Below are 25,242 nucleotides of genomic sequence, written 5' to 3'. Positions count from 1 at the left end.
AGGATGGAGTTGCATGAATTTGAGTTGAAGGGTTGAGTTCAATAGAGTTGACTTGGATGAGAGTTGCACGTTAAACGAGAGCTAAGGTGAACGGGTTGAGTTAAATTATCGTTGACACCCACACCGCCGGATTCAAGTTACACATAGAAAAAGTTCCAAGTTAGTTTAAAAAATTATGCTGTAATTATTGAATCGGATTGATCAATCACAAATTTTATGCTTGAATCCTGAAAAATGTTTAACTGAAGATATTACTGATACTTAGTCGTGCGTAATATTATTGAAATGCGTAACTACAATATGACCCGGGCATGACGGCACAGTTGTTAAATTTAGGTTTTTCAACAAATTAAATTTGTCATTCTTCGGTAGATTAATTAGTGAGGAAAATTAAATGAAATGAGGAAAAAAAATGAATGAAATGAAATATTAAATGAACCGAATGAGGAAATAAAAGATCAGCACTCTACGATAATAATGTTGATGGATTAGGATTCTGAAAAATTGTAATTAGAAAAACTTGTGTTTTTAAATGAAAGTAAACCTGAAAGTAAAAAATTTTATTAAAAATTTAAAATTAACATAAATTACCCTAAATAAATGGAACTGTCACACACTCACCTTTATCAGGGGTGTCATTTGAGGGAGGCGGGCATGTGACCTCCCCCTATATGTTTGCCCCTCCCCTAGGTATGAAAAGCACCTTTTTTAGAGGGAGGGGGGATTTTCATAAAAAACGCCCATTTTTGGTGTCTTAATTGAAAATTTGAAAAAAATGACAGGTTTGACCCCCCCCCCCCCCCGCTAGATTTTGAAAAATACATTTTGTCTCGATCCCTAAGTTTTTGTGAATTAACGCCACTGAATTTTCTCTTTCCACTAACTTTTTGCACTAAAATCTAATTTTTATATCACAATCTTTCGAGTAGGATTGTGCACATTTTGGGTTATTCACTTTAAACAATAATCTTTTAGTTTAGTTGTTTTAAAAAGCAATCGGTAAGCGGAATTTAAAATATAGCGTAGAGAGTGAGAAAAACAAAGGTGAAGGGACTCAATTGAGGTTAATTGTAATTTATTTTCATTTTAATATGGCTCTTTACTATTATCTATCCACAGGCTTACAATCTTTCTACAACAAGGGTGAATCTGCCGTCCTCTCCACACAGTCTTAATTTTTAATCCAAATATAGGCTAGGAGAAGACTTTCCCAAATTTTAGATTACAATGTATAATTTGCAAAATTTTGCCCTTCAAATTCACATTCCGAGACCAAATATGTTAGATAAAAAGGCCTCATGATGTTTTTTTTTGTGTGTGTGTGTGTTTTTTTTTAAGATAAAATTTAATGCCAGGCATCAACTAAACTCAAGGCTGATTGAAGTCATTAAAACGTCCAATAATTTCAAAGTTCTTAGACAAATGTTTGTACTAGAAATAACTCAATTAGTTGATATTAAAAATGACCGATTAGTATCTAATATAGCGTTGAAATGGATAATTTCCCTGTTTCTTGAGCAAGTTTAGATCCTTCTCAAAGAAAAAGTCCAGGTAATATCCTGAGACTAATGAATTAAGTGTCTGGTGCAAGTTTCAGCAGCAGAATTGTCACAAATGACGTCATTGTGGCAGAAATGCCACAATGACAGCCTTTCTTTTTGTTGTTTTTCTTGCTTCAATTGGGTTGATCAAAGTTGGTAATCTTTTCAGTGTGAGTTACCTGCGGGTGTTGGATTAAACATTTCTGTTAACTTTAGAACTACCGCAGCTAATCTAGGTACGAGTTTATACCAAATATTTTAGTCCAAAATTTCACGGAAATTACTCCTTGAAAATTATTACGACAGATTAACGCATAAATTAATTCGAAGTTCAATCAAATGATTCGATATATACAAAATCACTAGATGATAGCATACTTCTGTTTGAGTCGATGGGGTAAATTTAAGACGGCAAAGTAAAGTCGCTGTACACTCACTGATCCAAAATTTTATTGTATAGCTCTTTCCATTTCTGAGGTGATTTATTTCCACCGTAATGGTATTGCCATTTACCACAATTAAATTTGTTGTCGCAGAGGCAGTTAAAGCTTAATATTTTGTTCCGGGGGTGCTCTCGAATGATTTTTCACAGCAACACCTCTTTTTTCTTATTATTCCTACATCCGCGGCGCCAGGTATAATTAAGGCGCCAGGTATGATTTACTGCTCTTAGTTTTTAGATCACTATTGAGCCTTCTTTTGAAAGAGTCAACAGAGAAACTTGTAGGGATTACTTCAGGAAAATCATTCCAAATCGAAGTGCAACGTCGGATGAAGCTGATATTCAAGAACTATGTTCTTGGCTTGCCAGCCTCAAGATAATTGGACCGAACTGTGTACCTTCGTGTCTGTCTTGTTGATTGTACAATTTGGGGCACAATACGTGAAGGCTCTAGAGAAGGAGTCGAATTCAAGTACTTGCATAAAACAACCATCGACGCTACATCAGACCTCTCACTAACAGACCGGAGAGAGTCATTGGGAACGACCCCATTTTTTATCTTTTGGAGTGATGCCAGAAACGTGTTCGGAGCACCAGCATACAGCGGGCATCCATATTCGGCAATGGGTCTGACGCAACTCCTGTAAAGTGGGCTGATCTATAGATCACCCACTGAGGGATAGAAGCTTTTTGCATCGAAGGGTTATCCCCAGTTTTCTTGTGAAGGAGGTCGAGGTGAGTGTTCCAAGAGAGATCTGTGTAGATGTGGATTCCAATGAGACGAAGCTCATCGACTTTCTTTATAGCTTCGTTTAAGATTATAAAGTTGGGGTGTATGCGTGGTACTTTTGTTCGATAGATAATTGGTTTTCGATGCTGAATCTGAAAATCCAGACATCAGACCACTTTTCGATTTTCCAAAAAATCAAACTCGGCTATAGATCTCAGTTAACTTTTGAACTACACCAACCGTCCTAGTTACAAGCATATGCTAAAATTTCAATCTGAAATCAATGACTGTTAAAATTTTTTAGTAAGAAATTACTCCTTGCAATTTACAGCCAGATTCACAAACTAATTTGAATGTTTAAGCACACAGTACTGCGTATGGAGACAGCTAATAGCAGCCAAATGGCTGCTAGAACTTCGAGCAGCCAGATGGCAGCTGCTGCATGGAATAGCCAGGTGGCTACTTTAAATATAAGATGGTTATATAAGACACTGGTCTACTACAAGATATACTATATAATTCTGACAATTTAAGATACTAATATGAGATAGATACAGATGTGGCCAAATCTAAATATGAGATTTAAAGCCTGGATCTATTCAAACTATAAGCATAATCGACTCCAATAAATTTTCGGCCATACAGAACCATCTCCCGCCAGTAGAATTTTTGTAAATAATCAATAATTTACAAGAATTTTGAAATGACTAAAGTTATTTAAGTTTTAACAATATATTCAAAGCTCTTTAAAAGCGAATCTTCAATTGACATTTAATATGACTGATCATCATCAAATTAATCTTACCAATCAATACTAGCCAAAATTAGCCACTTAATTTCAATACTTAAGCATGGGCATTAGAAGGTGGTAGCATTTTGAATTTAATCCACCAATTAAGTATATTCATTGCTATTAATTTTAGTTTCGGAGAATAATTTCACATCGTTTTTAAATTACCGCAACAATCCAAGGTGCGAGTTTTATACCCATTGTTTTCATCTAAAATTCAATTAGTAAGAAACTATTTCATACAATTTCATTTCATTCATTCACAAACGGCTTTGACTAATGAAACTTATATAGTTTAGATACCCTATTGGAAGCCCCGTAGTGGACGATAGCACAGAAGGCCGTTGATGACAACTGTTATCAGCCAATATCAGCTGATTAGCGACAGTCAGCATAATATTAGTTTCAATCGTATGAGATTAAAGTTTCTAAACACCACCGTCAAAAATCCGATTTTTCGCTACTAAGATCTATACTTTTTTACTTGTTTTATTTTTTTCCATATAAACAATAGTTGTCATCGTTATTAATTTCGAAGCTTCTTGAAACTAATGTGTACACAGAGATGAATTAAGCCGTTTGGGTTCATCCCAAAACCAACCGGAACATGAGATGAATAAAAAAATTCAACGAATTTAATTTCACTATACAAAGTGGTAAAAACTAAAGAAAAACATGAATAACTTAAATAAATAATATTACATAAAGAAATACAGTACGAAGACAATAAGTTGGAGACATTGGATCACAAAACTGGGGCCAAAAGATATTTTCCGATTGGATAGAAGATTATAACTGAAAGTCACACAAAAAAAGTGTTATCTGTGAAAGGGGACTGTTTCCAGAGTTAGGAACTCTATTTCAGACCAATAAACTTTCTGTCTGAATAGACCTTAAAACCACATGTCAATGGAGAAGCAGATCTTAGTTTACAAGAAAAATTTCGCTTTAGGGGCACAGATTCCCCTCAGAATGACGGCCCAACGAAGAACCAATTTTTTTACAATTGGCTTGGAACTTTCAAGGATCATTATCTGGGATTTCCTTCAAGAAATGACAATATGATGTTCACGTCATAACGGCCAATACTTAATTGTAAACTCACACCAACAAAATAAACTAATAATATTCAATACTATGTTTAAATTATACTAACTACTATACTGACACCAATGCTCACTAACACTACTATACTCGCTAAACTACTATACTCGCATTACATAACTGCCTATACTTACTTGTCTGTTTCCACCAGCCTCCACCATTACCATAATTATGTTCTCCGTAACAAGGAAGGGTAGTTCTTGAGCTATTCTGGATTCAATAATCTTTGGATAGACAACAATACCTTCACTAATATTTTGTAATATTCGAAGAGCAGCATCTGCAGTTAAAAATGCCTCAGAAAGTGTTATCCGCCTAAACGAAAATTTCAATTAAGTACTTATTGGATTAATAGATAACAGTTTAATAACTGTTAATTTTTTTTTTTGAAATATTTAATATTTTGTAATATATTTGATGTAATATTTTTTTTTCTGTTTCACTGTCAAATAAATGGAACTTCCCTATTGAACTGTTATTTATACGTCATGAAAAGGCAGTATGGTGTTCGAGAATACCAACTAAATTAATAACATAGAAGTGTAAATTTAAACCGATTTGATGAAACGGCATCTTATTGATTCCACTACATTTGTGGATATAACAATCATCCTAACGAACAAAATTTTGAACAAGGTAATTAAATTATGAGAAATGTATATGAATATGGAAATGCTAGGAAACGCTTAAAACTCAGTATTCTCAAGTTCATCGATAAATTCAATGAGCTTAATATGTTCCAAATCAAAATTTTCAAATTAAGGTAGATGTGGCACAAAAAAATACCTTATTCAACATTATAACAGTTTAACAAGGGTAATACTCTAGGTTTGAACTTCTGTAACCCGGTAGCATCTGTCGTTTAGAACACCCCGTTGGAAATTATCCACCCTTAACAAAAAATCATTTTCAATTCTTCCAAAAAAATTATTCTTCCACTGATCAGCTACTTTGTCACTAATGCCAAAAAAATTCAAACTTTTTATCGACATTTTATTCTTCGATTGCTCTTCTGGATAAATACGACAGAAAAAGCTAAATTCAATAGATTGTAAAGAGAAAAAAAATATCCGTAAGATGCACATAGAAAGGTCGCATAATTTAGTGACCCAAAATAGCACAGATTTGCGTTGTGCTTTATTCATTTCTATCTCTCTATATCTAATTTCTATATTTCTATATTCTATATTTAATTTCTTTATTTAATTCTTTCAGTGTTCATACTTCAATTCATAAGTTTTTTCAAACACAAATACACTTTATTAGAGCCAGAAACACAATAGCCAAATTCGATTTTAAAAGTCCACGAATTGACATAGGGTTAATATAGCGAGACAGTAGCCAAATTCGATTTTAAAAATTGAAGAATTGACACAGGGTTAATATACCAAGACAGTGGCCATCATTAGAGCCAGCAAGACAGTCGCTAAATTTGATTTTAAAAATCCACGAATTAACGAATTAATATAGGGTAAGATACCAAGAAGTCCAACAGCTGATCACTACTTCAATAGTTAAATCACTCTAAAATATGTATTCTACTCCAAAAGGAACGCCTTAGCTCCACCTTTGAGTTCAACTGAGAGATGGACGCATACAATCGATGCCAACGCAACACCAGTTGACGTTAGCTTTCGCTTTGATTCGGACCAAATTAAATAATGAGTGGTATTGAGATAGTAATTGGATTGTTGGACAATTTAGTCAATGAGGATTATGATCGTGAGAGGCGTGGAAGGCAACATAAAGCTCATTCGCGTCGCAGATACTCTCAAGTGATAGTGATCAAACAACAAATAATGGCTCTCAGAGCCCAGAGTTTCAAACTCGTGCTCGATATGGCTCTCGGAGCCTTGAAATTAGTTCTAGGAACGAAAAATCTTGCTCTCGGAGCCCCATAAAAATCCATGACACAAAGCAGATGGCTTCTCCGGACAAGCACAAAGGTAAAAGATTAAAAGAAAACACGTCAAATGACGCTCTATTCAAAGAGATTTCTGAAGAACCTTCTGGTACCAAAGAGGGTCCTAAAATTCATAAGAAACTTGCCGAAGTTGCAAATATAGCTTTCTCTGAGCCTTTGGAAATAGTGAAGCTAAAATAGTTATTTGAGCGCCACCCTAGGCCTGCGAATACCGATAAAATTGTTGCTCCAAAGGTGAATAGTGAAGTTTGGGCTACTGTCTCATCACAAGCTAAACAGAGGGATGCTAAGGCACTTCAAGTGCAGCGGACAATTGTTCACTCAACATTTTGTGTTTTAGAGGCAGCAAATGCGATTCTTGAGCTTGAAAATGAGCATATCAAAGAAAAGGTTGTCAAAAACCTTACAGATGCAGTTCACATGCTTTGCCTCACCAATTATGATCTAAGTCTAAAAAGACGTCATGCAATGAAATTCGAATTGAGCCCAGATCCCACTGTAGCATCAGCTTTATGTGCTCCTGAAGTCAAAGTCACGGAGTTTCTTTTTGGCAAAGCTGTTGCCAAAACAACGTCTAAAGCCAAATCCGTGGCGGATTTGAAAAAATCATTTGGAAGACCAAAAAACGTGCAAGGGGGGTCTACCGTTATCGCCGATGGCAGAACGAGGCCCCCCGTCCACATTATCGCAGAAGACAGGGCCAGGACCGTCAAGAGAGGTCCAAATTCCAGAATTTCCAGAAAAGGGATCGCAAATAGTTGGTATATACTATTTAACATACCCCGCCTTTGATTTTTATGATTTTGGTGTTAATTTCAACAGGCAGTCACAACATTTGGCTGATAACTTTAAAGCGGGGAGAATTAGTAAGTACATCTTAAAATGGCAGTCAATAACCAGTGATTCGAATATTTTGAATATTGTAGCCTCAGGCTATAAGATTGAATTTGAGAAAACACCATTAAAACCTTTGAAAACAAAACACAAAAATTTTACGTTTGAAGAAATACAGGCTATAAGAAAAGAAGTTGAAATTTTGTTGCATAAAGGTGTTATTGTTAAGGTACCCGAGTTCAGAAAAAAGGAAATATGTTGTATTTCTCCCGTTTTTACGGTCCAGAAGAAAGATGGGTCTACTCGGCTTATTCTGAATCTTAAAAAATTAAATGAAAGAATTAAATATACCATTTTAAAATGGAAAGTGGTTAGTCTGCAGTTCTTTTAATGGCAAAAAATTGTTATATGGCTTCTATTGACCTAGTCGATTTTTATTATTCATACCCTGTTGAATTTGATGATCAAATATGGCTTAGTTTTGAAGTAGAATGTTGTTATGCGTTCACAGTAATGCCAAATGGCTTATCATCTGCTCCGAGGCTTCTTGCGAAACTTATGAAACCTGTTATCTCCCTGCTTCGAAGAAAAGGGTATTTGTCAGTTGTGTATTTAGATGATTCTCTCCTTCTGGGAAAGTCGCATTTAGAATGTCAAAACAATGTCTATGAAACAGCGAAATTACTGTCAGAGCTGGGGTTTGTGATTCATCCGGGAAAGTCAGTTCTGATTCCAAGCCAACAAATAAAATTTCTGGGTCTATCAGGCCACTGGTATTTTGATCTTTCCAAACTGGACCACACAAGTATGGTATCCCTTATTATTAAAGCTTTTAATAGGAAGTCCAATATTTCTACCAAATGATATTTTTACTTTGTCTCTCCCACGGAAACCGACCTTGCACCATCCATTGTCCAAGACGTTACGCCTAGCAGCTTGAGTCGTCTCCGGCACGGGCTTCACCACCAAGGATATTCTTCCTCCACAGTCGAAATTATCATGGATGGATGGCGGGATTCGACTAAGCGCCAGTACAGGGTTTACATTGAAAAATGGATCGACTTTTGAGGAAGAAACACAATCCGGACCTTGGAGGCAACACTACCAGAGACTTTGATCTTTCTTATGGAACTTTTTCACTCAGGTATTGGATATAGTCCTATTAATACTGAGAGTAGTGCTTTATCGGCAATCTTACCAAGCCTTCAGTTAGGCAGTAATCACATCACCAAGAAGTTTATGAGAGGTGTCTTTAATAGAGGGCCTACTCTACCCAAGATTTCAAGTATTTGGGATGTAAAATGTGTATTCGATCTCTTTAGACTGCCAGCTTGGGATATCGAAAATCTTCAATTAAAGACACTAACACAAAAATTAGCAGTTTTGTTGATTTTATCAGCTTGTGAAAAAGTTAAGTTTTTGACCAGTTTATCACTTAGTAATATGATACATATTGATAATGGGAGTTTTGATTTTCAAACCATTGTGTTTTTAAAAACAACGAAACCGGGCAACAACAAATCAGTAGTTAAATTTCGGCCTTTTCAAGAGTCGTCCCCGTGTCCGGTGAAGCATCTTGCTCGGTATATTAGAATGACATCATATCCAAATAGAAACGACGTGCTTTTTCTTACATATCGTAAGCCTCATACTGCTGCGTCCAAGTCATCAATTTCTAGATGGATAAAAGAAGTTTTATTTCTTGCAGGTATAGATATAGCTGTTTATGGTGATCATAGTACACGGTCTGCCTCAACGTCCCGCCTTATAACAAGAGGAGTTGATGTGGATCAAATCGTAAAATATGTAGGCTGGCCAAATGCCAAAACGTTTGCAAGGTTCTATAATAAACCAATTGAAAGCGGTCAGCAGTTATCTGTCTTTTGAATTTACTCACTGTAATTTGCTATTTTTGAAATATCTTACTATAAATGAATTTTTGTACAACAGCCTCTTTTAATGAATAGGGCTATTATTGATCATTAGTGTTGGTATAGCTCATGCTGAACTTTAAAATCTCAGTTGAACTCGAAGGCGGAACTAAGGCGATACTTTTGGAGTAGAATTGATAAATTGAATGAAAACTTACCAAGTTTGAAGTTGGTTGTAATTCTACTCCAAAGAAGGAGCGTCAGCATAGCTGAGAGTTCAAAATATGTATTATACCCCTTAGACAGTTGTTTCATCATAGAATTTGTCAAAATCTTCTGAATAAGTACGTATTAGCTTGAATAGTTTAACCATATACAACAGTCACAATTTCAAATATACTGATAGACAAAAGCGGGGCCTAATCTTAAATAAACATTTAAAGCTTGGGCCTAATCTTAAATACACATTTAAAGCTTGGGCCTAATCTTGGAAAGTTGTCCAATCTTAGACACGGAATGTTAAAGTCGGAAAAATATTGCAAAATCACAGACACATTTAATCTTGGACAGATTTATTCTAAGACAAGTGTTGTGAAATAGAATCATTGAATTTGAATAGACTAGGCTATAGAAGTAGCTTTTATACAAATACAAATGTTGAAAAACCAGAAGTTTTCCAAGATTTCGTTCGGCCAATCCCAGCCCCTTCACCCTATATACATAATGTTCAAGATTAAGAGTCTGTTGTTTATGTACAGGAAAGATAATTTAGTAAGGATATTTTTCCAAGATAAGGCACTGGCCAAGTACGGGGGGTCTTATTAAATATGAAGTGGTATAGCTTTATACCTTAGTTCATAGTATGACAGATCTGTTCATCCCTAGTAATTCCAACCGCCGAACACTTTACTGCAAAATTAGCGACGACGAGAGTCTAACCCGAAACTATTCGATAGAAGAATATACCAAGTTCTTCCAGCATACAATTTTATCAGTTCAGCGCCTATAAAAGTGGCGTATCGTGCTTCCGGCAGTCGTTATTATTTCTTAGAAGCTAGTGGCATCTATGTTTGCCACTCCAATATTCTACGAGCAATTCTGTACATGAATACCCAGTTTTTCTTATTCTGTCTGTTTAAAGATTACTTTTTCTGATGTTACTGTTATTTATTTACGGCAACTGTCACTGAAAACTCTGGCGGGACACGAAGCGCTCCTAAATCGAGGCCACGGTATTTAAATAACACAAATATCGAGTTGTTAGTAAGGAATGAACCTCCCCCCTACTTTTACGTGTATTTTTCTGAATTGGCGCTACTGATTAAACATGGTAAGACATGTTTTTCATTTTATCCAGGTTTCTGACTAAGATTTTGAAGATTGTAGGGGTTTGAAGAAAGCTTCAAAAGCGAATTGTGAAGAAAGAGGAAAAGAGGAAAAGGAAGAAAGAGGATCAGGAAACTGGATGGTTCCTAAAATAAACTTTTCAGAGGATAGGATACACGTCAAACTTTATGCCTCTGGTATATAAGGGAATGAATCAACTCTAGTCCCACCATTAGCCAAAAACGTGAATAACGCCCCTTCAAGTTTTGGACTAGCGCTAACTACTTTACTGGAATAAACTTGTTTGTTCTTTAACAGAAAAACTAGGTTTAAATTATCATAATAAATGCCACCGGTAGCATACGATGGATACAAATTATAGGGAATGGACGGTAGTAACTTCAAAGATCTTGCATATAACATTGAAGTAAAGCTAAGAAAAATAAAATTTTTAGAACATAATAAAACATTCATTCTAAAAACAGATAGTCAGATTAAGAAATTGCAGAGAATCTAGCTGTTTGGGGAATATTCTGAAGCGAATTAGGATATGCTTAAACAGAATTAGAACAATCCGTAATCTGAAGAAGAGTTAGAGAAAGTCAAGAAAAATCTAAAAGACGCCAGGGAAAGTCTTTAAGATTTAGCACAAGTCACAGAGGTGAAGAATATCAGTCCATGTTCGAAACACATCAGAGAATTTTTCACTTGCCACGTCACACAAAACCTGCATTAAAAATACGAAGGAATATCCTGTTTTTATTTTTTATTTCTATTCTACGCGATAGAACAAATTTCTAGTCGCGTAGATTAGAAATTTCTAATTTCATGTTTTGATGTTCTAGTTTCAAATTTTGATGTGAAATTAGAGTGAAAATTAGATGTGAAATTTTGATAGAACAAATTTCTAGTCACGTAAATTAGAAATTTCTAATTTCATGTTTTGATGTTCTAATTTCAATTTTTGATGTGAAATTAGAAGTAAAAATTAGATGTGAAATTTTGACTGCTTACAGTGCTCTTAGATAAAAGCTTAAGCTCGAAATAGCTCAGCTGACCGTAAAACTGTGTTCTCATTGGTAATACAAGTTTTGAAGCGATAAAGCAACTACTGTCTCTGTTATGCTAGAAATTACCACCCTAGATCACCAGCGGTGCATCAGGAGAGGAGAAGGGGAGTGAAGTCGGCCACTTCCCCATGGGGTTTGTGCAGCTTAATTTGCTTCAGCTTTAACTTACGTTTATAAGAATTTGTCGAGTAAAACTTCCCAAAATTACATAAATTAAGCCTAAATTTAGATGTTATAAACCCAGTTTTTTTTACTAAATCCCCCCCCCTCCCTTAAAAAAGAAAATAATTTACCACTGCAAATCCCTCTGTCAATGCAGTAATTGTTGAAATGAAAGGGTTATAAAATAAGTTCCTGATTGAAATATTTTATACGTCGTTGGAACTCCAAAAATGCTAGTTGGTTAGGTTTCAGGGCTTTAAAAATTCATAGGTTTCCTGTTTACGAGGTATTAAAACAAAACTACGAAATGTCGGAATCACCCGTCGACTGGAATATGTGCCTTGATTTTCTTTTAGATCTCTTCCAAAGATGTCGATCATCCTATGGTCTTTGAATGTTTTTTTTTATGACAAGGAGGTAGAATTTGTCTGATGAGTTTTTTTTCTTCGAATAGAGACTCAAGGCAAAATATCATTTTTCTTCACGCAGAAAATGTCCCATATAAAAATGTTTTTTTTTAAGAAATAAAATAGATCCCGCACATTCCGATGTTTTTCAAATGTCATTTCTTTTTTCTCAACTCTTGGTCGACCTTAATTGCAAACATGTTTGAGAATTACAATCTTAAAATCAGACACCGAAAAAATAAAACTGAATAGTTTTGAGGAAGAATGAAAGTCGACAAAATCAGTTAAAATAATTAAAAAAAGAGGCTAAGTCTCGGACTGGTTATAGAATGACCCGTTTAACATAGTTCCTCAGTTTCATCACATCAATCTTACCTGTTTATTTAAAGTTTTTTAAAATAAAAAGGAAAAATTAAAATTCTTTAAAAAACGAAAAAAGAACATAGATCTCTTTACCGTTCAGTTCTTTACTGAAATGAGGTACTTTTAATCCTTTCAGGTAACTGTTGGTTACCTGGCACTGCTCGAGACAAAATTTTGCGCTAAGGGTCCCTAAATGGGTGCTCTTATCGAAAGGAAGGGAGTTAGCGTAGGTGTAATCGAGCGCAAATTAAACTTGGGAAAGAATGCCACCCTCTATCTCAAATACAGAAGCCTCCAAATTCTAGTATTTGAGAATAACAGGCCTTGGAGGTTCTTACCCTTAAGATTTCATACTCTGACAATAGTTTTTCGTCCACACGTAGAGGGAATGGATGTTCACATACACAATAGAAGGAGTGTTTTAATTGATGACCAAACTGCACAGAAGCTACTTAAAACTAACTGAAAACTGCACAAAGGAAAAGTTTTTATATAATTTCTTAAAAATATAAAAATACTTCATATAAAAATACGAAAGGAATAGAAACAATTAGGTTTTTCTACGAAGAAAATGAAATATAAAAAAAAACAGAGAGGAATATTGTTTGTTCGATTTCAGCAGACAATTGTACCTAGATCCCCTCCCGCACCCTATTGGCATAGCAGTACCTCATCCAAGTTTTTCTTCGCCTTACTACAAAATAGATGTATAATCTTTGAAGTTGAATACTGTCAAGCCACTTCCATCGATCAAGCTTAAGTTCATTAGATTCACCTTGAGAATAACCTGAATAGTCTAAACTCTAATCATTTTGTAAAAGCCCAAACTAGTTTATTTTTCTACATTTTACCAAACTAGTATACTTTTCTACCAATTTATACATTTTAAGAATTTGGTTAAGTGTGACCCAATAGATAGACCACGTCAAATTGTTTATATATCTTCTTGATTAAATTAAAAAACCACCCGTATTTACAACACAGTAACAGCAAAGTTTGTGAAAACTAGACTTCAATCGAAAAAAAAAAAAAAAAAAAAAAAAAAAAAATTGAACACTGCTGCAATACATTTAAAACCAAAAAAAACTATTGAACAATTTCAGGCACTCCTTTGAATGCAAGAACATTTCCTCCAAGAAAAGAAATACAATTTCCGGAGAACATTTTACAACAGGATAATATTACGCCTCAATATAGCCAAGAAAAAAAGTATAGGTTACTCAGAGTACCATAGAAAGCATAGATATGACCTGGTCGAGAGTGTGAGCTTCATTCCAGCTCCGTGCATAAGGGAAATGAGTCTCTTGTTGTAACAAGTCAGTCCAAGTGTAACTTTTACGACAGTGTTAGCATGGGCGTACGTAGCTTCTTCTCTAGGGGGGGGATTATGTGATGAAGGGCGGGGGGCTGAAGTTATATTGGCAGCTCACAAAACCTTATATTGCCAGCAAGTTCTGTCATACCTATGAAATCTATATTAATAAGTAATCACCAAAAATCATCAATAATCTTCAGCATTAATCTTATTGGATTAGAGCTAAATCATTCCAATACATTATGGATAATTGCTTCTTGTTTGACTTTTATTCTGTCATTCCAGCTGTTTATTTACAGCTTTTTCAACCATCTACCTTTTATCAACTACTTTTTTAGCCATCTAAATTTTTTCAACTGCTTTTTCAACCATCTGCTTTTTCAGCTATATCTAGTATAAATTTGAAGTTCTAGGTGGGGGGCAGTTGCCCCCTTCTGTACGCCCATGAGTGCTAGTAATTAGCAACTGTAACACAATTTTGGCTCCAGCAAGCCGGAGTAAGGTACCAAATATCAAACAATGTATGGGCATCCCAGGTCTTAGGTATCCCAGGCAACCCAGATCTTCCCCCCTAGATTGTTTTTTCAGTATCTCAAGGGCTAACTCAAGGAGAGGTTCGCCTAAGATCGTGGATAAACTCAAGCAAACCATAAAAAAGGAGATTGGCAGGAAGAGATATGTGAAGGCCTTATATTCAGAGCCAAGACTGATTTTCGATTAAAACACAACTCCTTTCCTTTGTAACCCTAAAATCTTAACTTCCCAACTCACTTCGCCGAGATGGGCTACAAATCCAGGATTCGTTTAAACTCGGTCTCCCAAGTCTAAGGCCGTACCTTGGGGAAATACCTCGTTTAAATCTTCCCATCAAAACATGAAAAAATTATAAAGAGGATTCATAAAAAATGCGTTAGTTCTATCTGTGATTTTGTGCTGAATTTTAAGGAAAGAAAGAAATTATTTATTTTGTTCATAACTAGTTTATTTCAAGGTTATGTCCCTTTATTATTAGAAACAATTTGAATATCTCCTCTTAACTTTCCGTTTTTCGTTTCAGTTCTCTCGTTTCAGTAATTTCGCCCTTTTTCTGTAAATATCTCAGTCCTCTTGTCGCCAGAGAAATAAATTCAAAAACGAAAAATCAGTCAAAGCAAGAAATATTCCCAATGTCAGCAGACTGCTGACACTATGTCTTAAAAAAAGGAAAAAAAAAGAAAAACTGAAAAAAGTCTGATAATATTATAATGAGTTAAAGCCATGCTTGAATGATCCCAGACTAGGAGTAACCATTCTTCTAAATACAACCCAGAAAACGTTAAAACACTATGTTAAAGTAAAAAGACACTGTCGTCCTAACTGAATTAGACCATGAAATAGAACAAAATTTGCAAAATCTCTATTTACCTAGAAATATATTTTTTTTTCTATAATAAATAACAAAACTTTTACTATTTGAGCACATCAAACTGTTCATTTCATACACTGATTGACAGATTACATGAGAAAATTTTCTGATTTCTGGTTGAGTATACAATCGCAATTCTTTGGGTCAAATCCCTGCACAGAGGGGCTTTTCCCCCATCCGCAGATAATTGGGGTATACAAAAAGAATTATAGATTCTTACCTATATCATATATCCCAGCTGTTTTTCTCCCGTTTTTTTTTTTAATTTACCCCCTTCCCGCAACAGATTCTTGCTCTGGGTGACTGATAACCTAAATAGGAGAACGGAAAGATCAACCATATATAAAAATGGATTTACTTTATTGATAGTTTTTACAAGCGGCATTTTTTTTTTTTTTTTTTTTTTTTTTTTTTTTTTTTTACTCCTATGTGGCAAGATTAGTTCATTCATTGAATGTTTTATTCCCCATCTCACATATTCATTAATTTTCTATCCCCAAAATTAGCTTTCGAATTTTTAAATTGGCTTGTTCATTAGTTCTCTTGGTTTACTTTCCTAATGTGACAGAAAAAAGTGGCAGTTGCAATGACAGGAGTAGGATAGCAGGATGAAGTAACCTGGAATGGATTAAAACAGAATAGTAATGATAAAACGAGATAGCATGATGAATGATACAATAAGGGGATACAAACAAAGCTTGATAATGCCTAAAAATCCTAAGTTGATTATAATTTAAATAAAAACAAAATAGGTTATGCTTGCGTTTTAACAGAATCAGCTCAATGGCAAGCTCTTTTTCAGTCTGCTTGGATTTTTATTAGCGTGGACAGAATCCGGAGTATTCACGGAAAGTGAACCTTATTTCTACACCTAAGACGAAATGAAAATATGGAAAAACAGATATAATTTTTGTAATGAGTAAAAATATTAAAAACTTATACCCATTTTCTCTATATTTTCGTTTCGTATTAATTATAATTGGAAAGTTAGTGTGGTTTAAGAAATTATTTATCTCTAGTTCTGTGGCCTCCCTTCCAAGCCTTATGACTTGAAATTTTTCCCAAGCGTCTATGATTTCAATGTACTTCATCTATTTCTTCCTGTTTCGGAAAGTTTGGTTCATCTCTAAATTCTCCTCCTCCCCCTTTCACTGAAACCCATTCCTGCAAATATACCTGAAGAGAATGGTAGTAAATGACAGGTGCATAGAAAGCATACAGATTTTACTTTGGTCTAAATTTGACAGGGACAAAAGGGGGCGTTTAATGGAGTTAGTTTAATATTGCTCTCTCTACTATACTTAAAGCCAATTTTCATTTGGCATTTCTCACAAAAATAAAACAAAAAGGCCAATTCTTTTAAAAATTACGGCAGGATCGAGCCGCTTGAGGCCAAGACGGCTACGCACAATCCTGTTTCATTCCAATCTGTTTAAAGTCTCCCTCTTAAATATTTTCTTACGACCTCCTCCCACACTATTTCCAGACAACCTGCTTTTCGTTTTGCCCTAGATAGTTTTCTGACAAGAACGAATTTTGGCAATCTGTCATCTTTCATTCGCAAAACGTATCCTAGCCATCTTAACCTTTCTCTCATTATAGCCATAGAAAGCCAAATTTGGACCATTTTTTTTCGTACAGCTGACTGTTTGAAATAAAGTCAGTCAGACGGGTGTGCCCTCCTCAACGCCTCGCTCTTTACGCTAAAGTTTGACTTTCTCACAACTCTTTTTTTTTAAACAATAAAAACTTTAACGTAAAGAGCGAGGTGTTGAGGAGGGCACAGCCCCTTTCATATACGGAATAATTTCTGATCGTTTTAAGATTTAATGTCGCTCCTTACTTTCACTTTAAAAAACTTTTTTTTTTATTTACAGGCTGCGAAAGCGGGGGGTTTGGGGGCGGCAGCCCCCCAACTGTGCCTCCTAATCCCTGTACGTTTTAAGGTTCGACCTTGTAACTCAGCCTCTTTAACTCTTTAGAAAACGTAGTTTTTTTCAAATAATTTCTGCACGTTTTTGTACAGTTTATTACTTATTATTGCTTGACTAACTGTTAGATGATTGTGTATTATTCTTTTCTTTCTCGACAGGGTGTTTTAAGGGTCCACTTTGTAACTCAGCCTCTTTAACTCTTTAGAAAACGTAATTTTTTTCAAATAATTTAAAAAAGAAACTGAGTATCTTTTTTAAAATTTAAATTCAGTATATACAAATTTTTATCTACCGGTGAATCAAAACCAGATTTTCCGCCGGACAGCCAGGAGTCTCAACCGTTGCACTAAAGAGACATAATTGTAATTGTTTTTTAGTAAGGGGGATCTTTTTGACGCAAGCAAAACTTGATATTTGGTTTTTGGAAAACAGATTTGGAAAACAGGAGTGATCAGATTGAGCTGAAATTTCGAGGATAAGCTCCCAGGCCCCAGGAAAGCTTATCCTCTAAATTTCAGCCCGATCAGACAACGTTAAAGGGGGGTTGTGGTGGGAAAAATTAACATGGGCTATTATAGGAAAACGAGGTTTTTCGTAAATGTAAATTCGGGGGATAATTTCTTCGGTCTGAAAATATCAAAAGGCCCTAACAGGTCAAATTCTGCTTCGAATGAGTCCTCATTCACCCGGATCCGTTGCCAACTGTTGCCTGTAGGCGTGGCTAAGAAAAAAAAGAAATGAATTTTAAGTGGCTATATTTGGTTTTTTGAAAACAGGGAAGGAGTGATAGGATTGAGCTGAAATTTCGACGACAAGCTCCTGGGCCCTAGGAAAGCTTAACCTCTAAATTTCAGCCAAATCAGACAACGTCAAAGGGGGGCTGTGGTGGGAGGGTCGAAACTTCCGGCCCAGTTTACCCTATTAAGATAAAGTTGGAGGATAATCAAATTGTGCACGGTTTGTTGTTTAAGCTGGGGCTACAAATACAACTACTGCCATCCCACTATGACCGCCAGGCCATGACATTACTTACCCGTGGGGGTGGTATCCTCTTTAGAGAGTCACCCGTGTAAGTCCTTGATAGTCGGAGGGGGGAAACTTGGTCTCGGTTCTTAGTGTGAGCTTGGGATACAACATTCGATTAACGCTCTCTCTGTGATTACTAGGACCGGAAGTTGCGTGCAGACTTTTAGAGAAAAACGAGACTGCGTTTTCGCGGGCTAGCCTGCTAATAGTGGGCTATAATAGAAAAACGAGGTTTTTCGTCAATGTAAATTCGGGGGATAATTTTTTCGGTCTGAAAATATGAAAAGGCCCTAACAGGTTAATTTCTACTTCGAATTAGTCCTCATTCAACCGGATCAGTCGCCAACTGTGGCCTGTAGGCGTGGCTAAGAAGAAAAAATGATGAATTTTAAGTGGCTATATTTGGTTTTTTTAAAGGAGTGATCGGATTAAGCTGAAATTTCGAGGATAAGCTCCCGGGCCCTAGGAAAGCTTAACCTCTAAATTTCAGCCCAATCGGACAAAGTTAAAGGGGGGCTGTGGTGGGAGGGTCGAAATTTCCGGCCCAGTTTACCCCATGAAGATAAAGTCGGAAGAGGATGAAATTTTGCAAGGTTCTTAGTTTGAGCTTGGGCTACAAAATGCGATTACCGCCGTCTCTCTGCAACCTCTAGGACCTGAAATCGCTTAACATTGTGGTGGGTCGCCTCTTTATAGAGGCACAAGTGTGCCTCCTTGATAATGAGCGTAATTTTAATTGCTTCACAAATTGTTAGTGTTCCCTCCTACTTTTATTCCTACCAATGGAGCCTTTAAAGGAGGTTAGGAGGTTATCCACCCCGGGAGGAGGGAAGAGCGTTTAGGAAGGTTATTAGCCATCTACTTTGTAGTTTATACAATGGTAACAAAGAATTCAATTGATAACAATGGTAACAATGACATCAAACAACAATGGTAACAAATTTAAAGTCAGTGTTGTTTGAGAAATTGGGCGGGCGAAAGTCGTAAAGAAATATTCAAGAGAAAACAAGAACTTCCTGGGAGGGTGTACAGAGGGAGGCTTTACTTGGTGCTGCAGTAATAGTAATAATCTATAAAAAGAATTGACATTTTTACGTCCTAACAAAAAAAAATGATAGTAACAAAGGGTCATTTTGGGACTATTAACCTCTTTATCTAAAATTTGTATTTTTCTTTTAAATTCACGAATCATCAATCGATAGGCTATAAAGTGTTGTTTTTTGTTAACTGCAAGTCCATTCAAATTCATCCAACCAAAAAATTGGATCTGAAGAAAGAGACCTTTCCTTTTTTTTGCTAAATAGTTCCGTTGGGATGTAAGTGTACCATTGTAAATTGTATCCAGGTCAACTAGCCTGGATATACCACTGCAAATAATCATTGACAATGCTTATAGTTATTGATGGACACCTGAAGAAAAAAAGTCAAAACAATTTAGAGTGAAAATACCACTGCAAACCACTGCAGTGATTATTTACCACTAAAAATTTAGAAAGAAAACAATTAGGCTTAAAGAATAAAAAGGTACAGAAAATATGTAAAGAAATGAATTAAGTAAAAGTAAAGAAAAATAATATGTAAAGAAAAGCAATAATTTATAAGAAACAATAGACTATCTTTTCAAAGAAAATTTATTTTTTGTTGAAAAGAGTATTTCTAATATAATAGAAAAATTTATGCGACGTAAGAAGCTCTTTGACCTCTTCCGAGATAATTCTTACCGACAAAGTGACGAAAACAAATGCAAAACGGAAGTAGTAAGAATCGGAACAATATTGAGAAACACAATATTCGCTTTTTATGTCAAATTTCATTTTTATTATATTTTCGCGTTTTGTTGAGAAATACAACATTCGCTTTTTATATTAAATTTCATTTTTATTAGATTTTCGCTCTTTGGTAAAAAAAAATTCTTCTTAAGTATTAAAAACGAAGACAAAAAATCTGGGAGACATGAGAAGTTCTCTAAACTCTTCTCTAGGGAAATTTTGGATGAAAAATACTCAAAGTCAAATGGGAGTATGTAAGAAATCGTTCCCGCAAAATTCGTAAATTTCACGCATAGAAAATTAAAACTTCTTAACTATTAAATAAAATAATCCATAACGCTTTTCCTTTACTTTTTTTTCATTAGTTTTCTTTCAAAAGAGGTCAAAGAGTTGCTAGTGAATTACAATTTTTTATTTTATTATTTTGAAAATATTGATGCCATCGGCTAAAATTGGTATAAATTCAAATTTAAATTGAAAAAATTAAAATAAATTAAAAAAAATTAACAAAAAATCCATAACGAAATTTTAAAAAATGACGAACAAAGTAAATCCTTCAACATTTAACGAAAATTGAAACTAAAAACATCAGAAAAAACAATTCAGCGGGAAAGTTTGTGATGAATCGGATTAAATTCTAAAGTAAGCATTTAGAGCATCCCTTTTCTAGCAAATTTCAACGGCTCCATAATGTCTTAATCTGTATTAATTTAGAATCCAAAACCGAAAGTGAATATATAATTTACAAAATATAAACAACCGCGAAACAATTTATTTCTGTTCAGGACTAATAAAATATCCAAACTGAAACCAGGACGAACAATAAACGCGGTTGAATGTTTTTCATTAAATTAAATTAAGTAAAAACTAATTTTATTTTGAACTAAAAGTCAGAAGCAACAACAAAGCTTAAAACACACAAAAATTATTTCGTATATGAGGGAGGCAGGCCCCTCTTCAATCCCTCGTTCTTCACACTTAAGTTTTTTAGTACTTCAAAAAAACTGTCTTAAGCATCTGACAAAAAGCTCCATATACCACTCAGATTAAAAACTTTAGTGTTAAAGTAAAAAAAACCTTAGTGTTAAAGTTAAGTGTTAAATATAAAAAAAAGTTGAAGCCAAAAACCAGAACCTGTGTAGCAAACTAAACAGATTATGTCTTACCTATTGGCGCTGTCATCTAGCGTCCTTTCCATCCACTGAACCGAAGCTGTTTGAAGGGGATTCATCACCAAAGTCATTAGATGACGAGCTAAACTACAACATCGTTCTGATCTCATAGGATTGCGCTTATAAGGCATAGCTGAAGATCCAATTTGTGACTTCTCAAATGGCTCTTCAATTTCTTTGAAACTGGCGAGCAAGCGGATATCTGTACATAGCTAATTAACAAAATTTAATAAGTAACTTTTTTTTACTTTTTCCAGACAGAAATTTTTGGTAAATTTCCAGAAAAAGATTATTCTGGAGCAGAAGAAGTAGAACAAATTACCCTTTGAAATCAAACCAATCACAACTTCGATAGAACAAAAAATCCCTAGAAAATAATGAACCGCTATTCGAACAGACATTCAGAGTTCAACAAAAGCATAGTTCAAAAGACTGAACCTAAATGGGCTGGGGGATGGAGGGAGCAAGGGCAGAGCAACCAGCCACTACTCACGCTGACTCCTGGTATCAGCTGGGATGCTTACCCAGGTCTGTCCGAGTTTAACTGTTTTGTCTTAGCTTCTAGTGTCTTATATTGAATTGTTTGTGTTATTTACTACATTAAAGCTATCTTAACCCTAAGGTGTAGGTTCTATGTAAGGTAGCAATGATTCCACGTAAAAAAAAGAGGAAAGTTGTAAGAACAATAAAAGAACTAAAAAAAAGAAATCGTATTATAATCCGAAAATGGCTATCATAAAATTCAGCAGTATACAAAATAAAAAAAATAACAGAACAGAACTGTCCAAGTTTCAAAACTAAACTTCTGAAGAGTCATATGATGTCAGATACTTGTATATAACTTGAAATTATCTCTTTGAGAATAGAACTGTCTATTCTCCAGATAACTTGAAATTATCTATTTCTGGAGAACTTGAAATTATCTATTGGAAAATTCAAGATCGAGATTACCTTTTACTTTTAGATTTCTAACATATTCACAAACTCTCCTTAATCTCCATTATGCAGGTGTACCTTCAACAGTTACTCGACAACACTTTTTCGAAGTTGATCAGAGTAAAAACTGAAATTAGCCTACTACCCATATTATAATCGACAAAAATAAGCACATTTTCATTCTCAGATAAACCCCTTGGTTTCCAAATGAGCCCGATACCCGATATCTTGCCTGTAGAGGTGTTGATGATCTTAGTCCAGAGGACGCCAAGGATGCGTCAAGACAGTTGCTCTTAAACCCCTGAATTCGTTTTTCAAGCTGCTTAGCCAATATCTAAGATTCACATCCGTATGCTAATACGGAGAGGTCGTCACCATTAAAAAGACTACAATTTTGTTCCAGAATTTTTCGCAGTCTCTTAAAGTACCAGAGACATCAACTAAATATTTTTTATCCCTTCAACTCATCATAGGCCTATTCATACATGAAGACCTGTCAGATCTTAATATGACTTCATGGAAAATAACATTGCGTCATATGGCTATCCAGCCAGACATGAGTCTAATTTTACCAGAAATACTTGCGGGGATAAGGGGCATAAATAGCCCTTAATCTGGCTATACAGATGAATTGGTTTTTGGATTTCCACGAATAATTGGTTTTTGGATTTCCACAAAAATTAGTGGAAAGTAGAGCTAATTTTGCAAATTATTCCCATTTTGAGGTTAAAACCTAATACCGCCTCTAAATACCAGCCCACCAACATATTTTCAAATGGACGACACCCAGAAGGATTCGTGGACCACAACCACACTATATAAGAGGTTACAACTATTGTCTTAAGATAGTCTGGGAACGATTCACCCTTGTAGGGGCTAGGGGTTCCCTTAATTTCAAATACTACAATACCGGTCGAAAGAAGTTGTCAGATGATCAACCAAAATGGGGTGTATAGGCTACTTATGCAGAATTAACAACTAGTGTTATCGGTATAAAGTTTCAGAGTCTAGGTCTGAATTTTGGAGAAGGGAAGGGGGTACTTAAGTCTTGTAATCAGCACATCCGCCAGACGGTCAAGACTTCGGATCCGAACCAAACACAATGAGACGAGATAGTCTCTCAATATTTCCTTTCTAGGATTTCTCCTTGTAGCCCCCCATGAGGTCAGATGCTCATAAATCTTGTCATTAGCCTAAAGTATTAGACAGGCTGGCAGTATTCAGTCAATGTTGGTCAGCAGCAGCAGCAGTTAAGAGTTTCGGGTGTCTGTACTCGACCCAACCTCTGTGAAGGTTGTCACAGAGGTCGTCTCTAGCCTCTGGGAAGGCTAGAGACGGAACATGTCATCTGCATCCATCATATGACTTTATCTGATTTCAGATAAATGTATTAGGGGTTAGCAGCTAGGGTTTTAGTTCAGTCTTTAGGGGGCAGGTGAGTCGAATCCGATTGCTTATAGAGGATTCAAAGCTGTGAGCAACTGCCGTATAAACTATCAGGTCCAATGACAGTTTATCATTTTTAGTTCAAGGTTAAAATTTATAAACTGACAGTTTTACGGACGATCCGATACCGTAGAAAATAATCCAGGGCTGCCACACAAGATAAAACATTGTGAATAAAGGGATTCGTAAAAATAAAGTCTACAATTTTTCTATTTTTTCGTTACTTCGACAATATGCAATTTATATCGGGAGTTGACTAATTACAAAGCAACCTTCAAATAGAACCATGTTTTTGCCCACAAGACAAGGTTTAAGGCCAAGACAAGGGCACATGTATTGCTCCACAGCTGTGACCAGGAGGGTTGCTGTTGTTGTAACACTTTCCAGGCCCTTCTAAGCTAAGGTCTTTCCCATAAGACATGACCATACTTATTTCAATAATTCGGTGTTCTGCAAATGCGACCTATGGATTGGATTTCCGTTACTCCAACCCTTTACGAGGCCTTTGCACTAGAAGTAAAGTTTAGAAGTGACATAGAAACTTCATAGAAGGCTCACATTATCCAAGCTTTAAACAAATATTAAGGGCTAAAACCAACTTCGTCTTATTAATGAGCTGTGAATGCAGTCTTTTTATTCTTTTATAAATAACTACATACATTGGAAAAGAGGCAGAGCTTCTCAAGTTCAATAAAGCACGCTAAAAGATAGCGAATGTGATCACTAAATTATTTCATAAATTGTAATTATTATGCTCCTTATATTCTTGCTCAGGTCTTCAATAAACACTATTACAGTTTGTGTTAGAAAAAAGGAACAAAGTTCAAATCTAATACACACAAAACACAGGAATAAACTAAATAGACGAAAAAAGACAATACATAAAAAAAAGTGATTAAGGAAGAGACGGAATCGAGGAAAAAATTAAGGGTGATTTGGTAGTTTTTTCCAACATGCTAGCCGTCAAATACAGAAAGGGAACTTGTCGAGGGACAGAAATTGTAGGGGGAGGACCAAAAAATTAATTTTTTTGAATCACTAAAAATTATAATTAAATAGAATTTACCATTATTTTTGCCAATTTTTGTCACTCAATACTTAGGGTGGCCTATATTTTATTCATTTATTAAATTTTAATTTCCTTTGGGAAACACATCCAAGTTCTTCTTCAGAATTTATGAACTTCAAACATCAGTGCATACAATTCATGGACGATATTTCACATATTGTAACATGTATCAGCTGCATACTTCTTTTGGTCAAGAATTGCGTAATATCTACGCAGCGACCGAGAATGTAGTGGAAACTTTCAAAAATTCCATCATTTTAATAGTTTTGAAAAAAATAGGGTAAGTCGGTAGCACAGACATGTTTTAATGACTGAAGCATTCCATAGAACGTCATGTGCTTAAACTTAAGAATTTTTTCGCATGCTGACCAATGGTCTGCGCCGCGCAGGAACTGATCCCCTGATTTGATGCCTTCAGCCGAGAGTGAAATGCGTGGTTGAGGGCAAATCATCCTATACTTCCCGTGTTTTCGCCCCATATTTTTCTACGTACCCATTTAGAGTAAGGTCGACTCTGGCTGAGCTTATAGTCATATCGCTGACTCCCGTACAACAAAATAACTAGCGACAGCAGGACTCAAATCCCTGACCTTCAAGGATTTCAAG

General features: G+C 35.4%; 1 protein-coding gene and 1 pseudogene across 1 annotated transcript in view; one reads left to right on the top strand and one right to left on the bottom strand.

The window, feature by feature from the left end:
* The window catches only part of LOC148956128 (adenylosuccinate lyase-like), a 62,018-nt gene that overhangs the window by 11,995 nt on the left and 24,781 nt on the right, over positions 1-25,242 (bottom strand). The window contains exons 6-7 of the mRNA XM_089094080.1: positions 21,180-21,397; positions 4,742-4,922 (exon numbers count right to left, since the gene is read on the bottom strand). Coding sequence (XP_088950206.1) covers positions 4,742-4,922; positions 21,180-21,397 — 399 coding nt within the window. The remainder of the gene's footprint in view (positions 1-4,741; positions 4,923-21,179; positions 21,398-25,242) is intronic.
* LOC148956129 (uncharacterized) lies at positions 6,269-7,289 on the top strand (annotated as a pseudogene).

The sequence above is a fragment of the Artemia sp. Qi Xiang Cuo genome, chromosome 1 (genome assembly GCF_049724085.1).
Source record: "Artemia sp. Qi Xiang Cuo chromosome 1, ASM4972408v1, whole genome shotgun sequence".
Lineage (NCBI taxonomy): Eukaryota > Metazoa > Arthropoda > Branchiopoda > Anostraca > Artemiidae > Artemia > Artemia sp. Qi Xiang Cuo.
The sequence above is the reverse complement of the archived record's forward strand: the minus strand, read 5'-3'. Positions and strand labels throughout refer to the sequence as shown.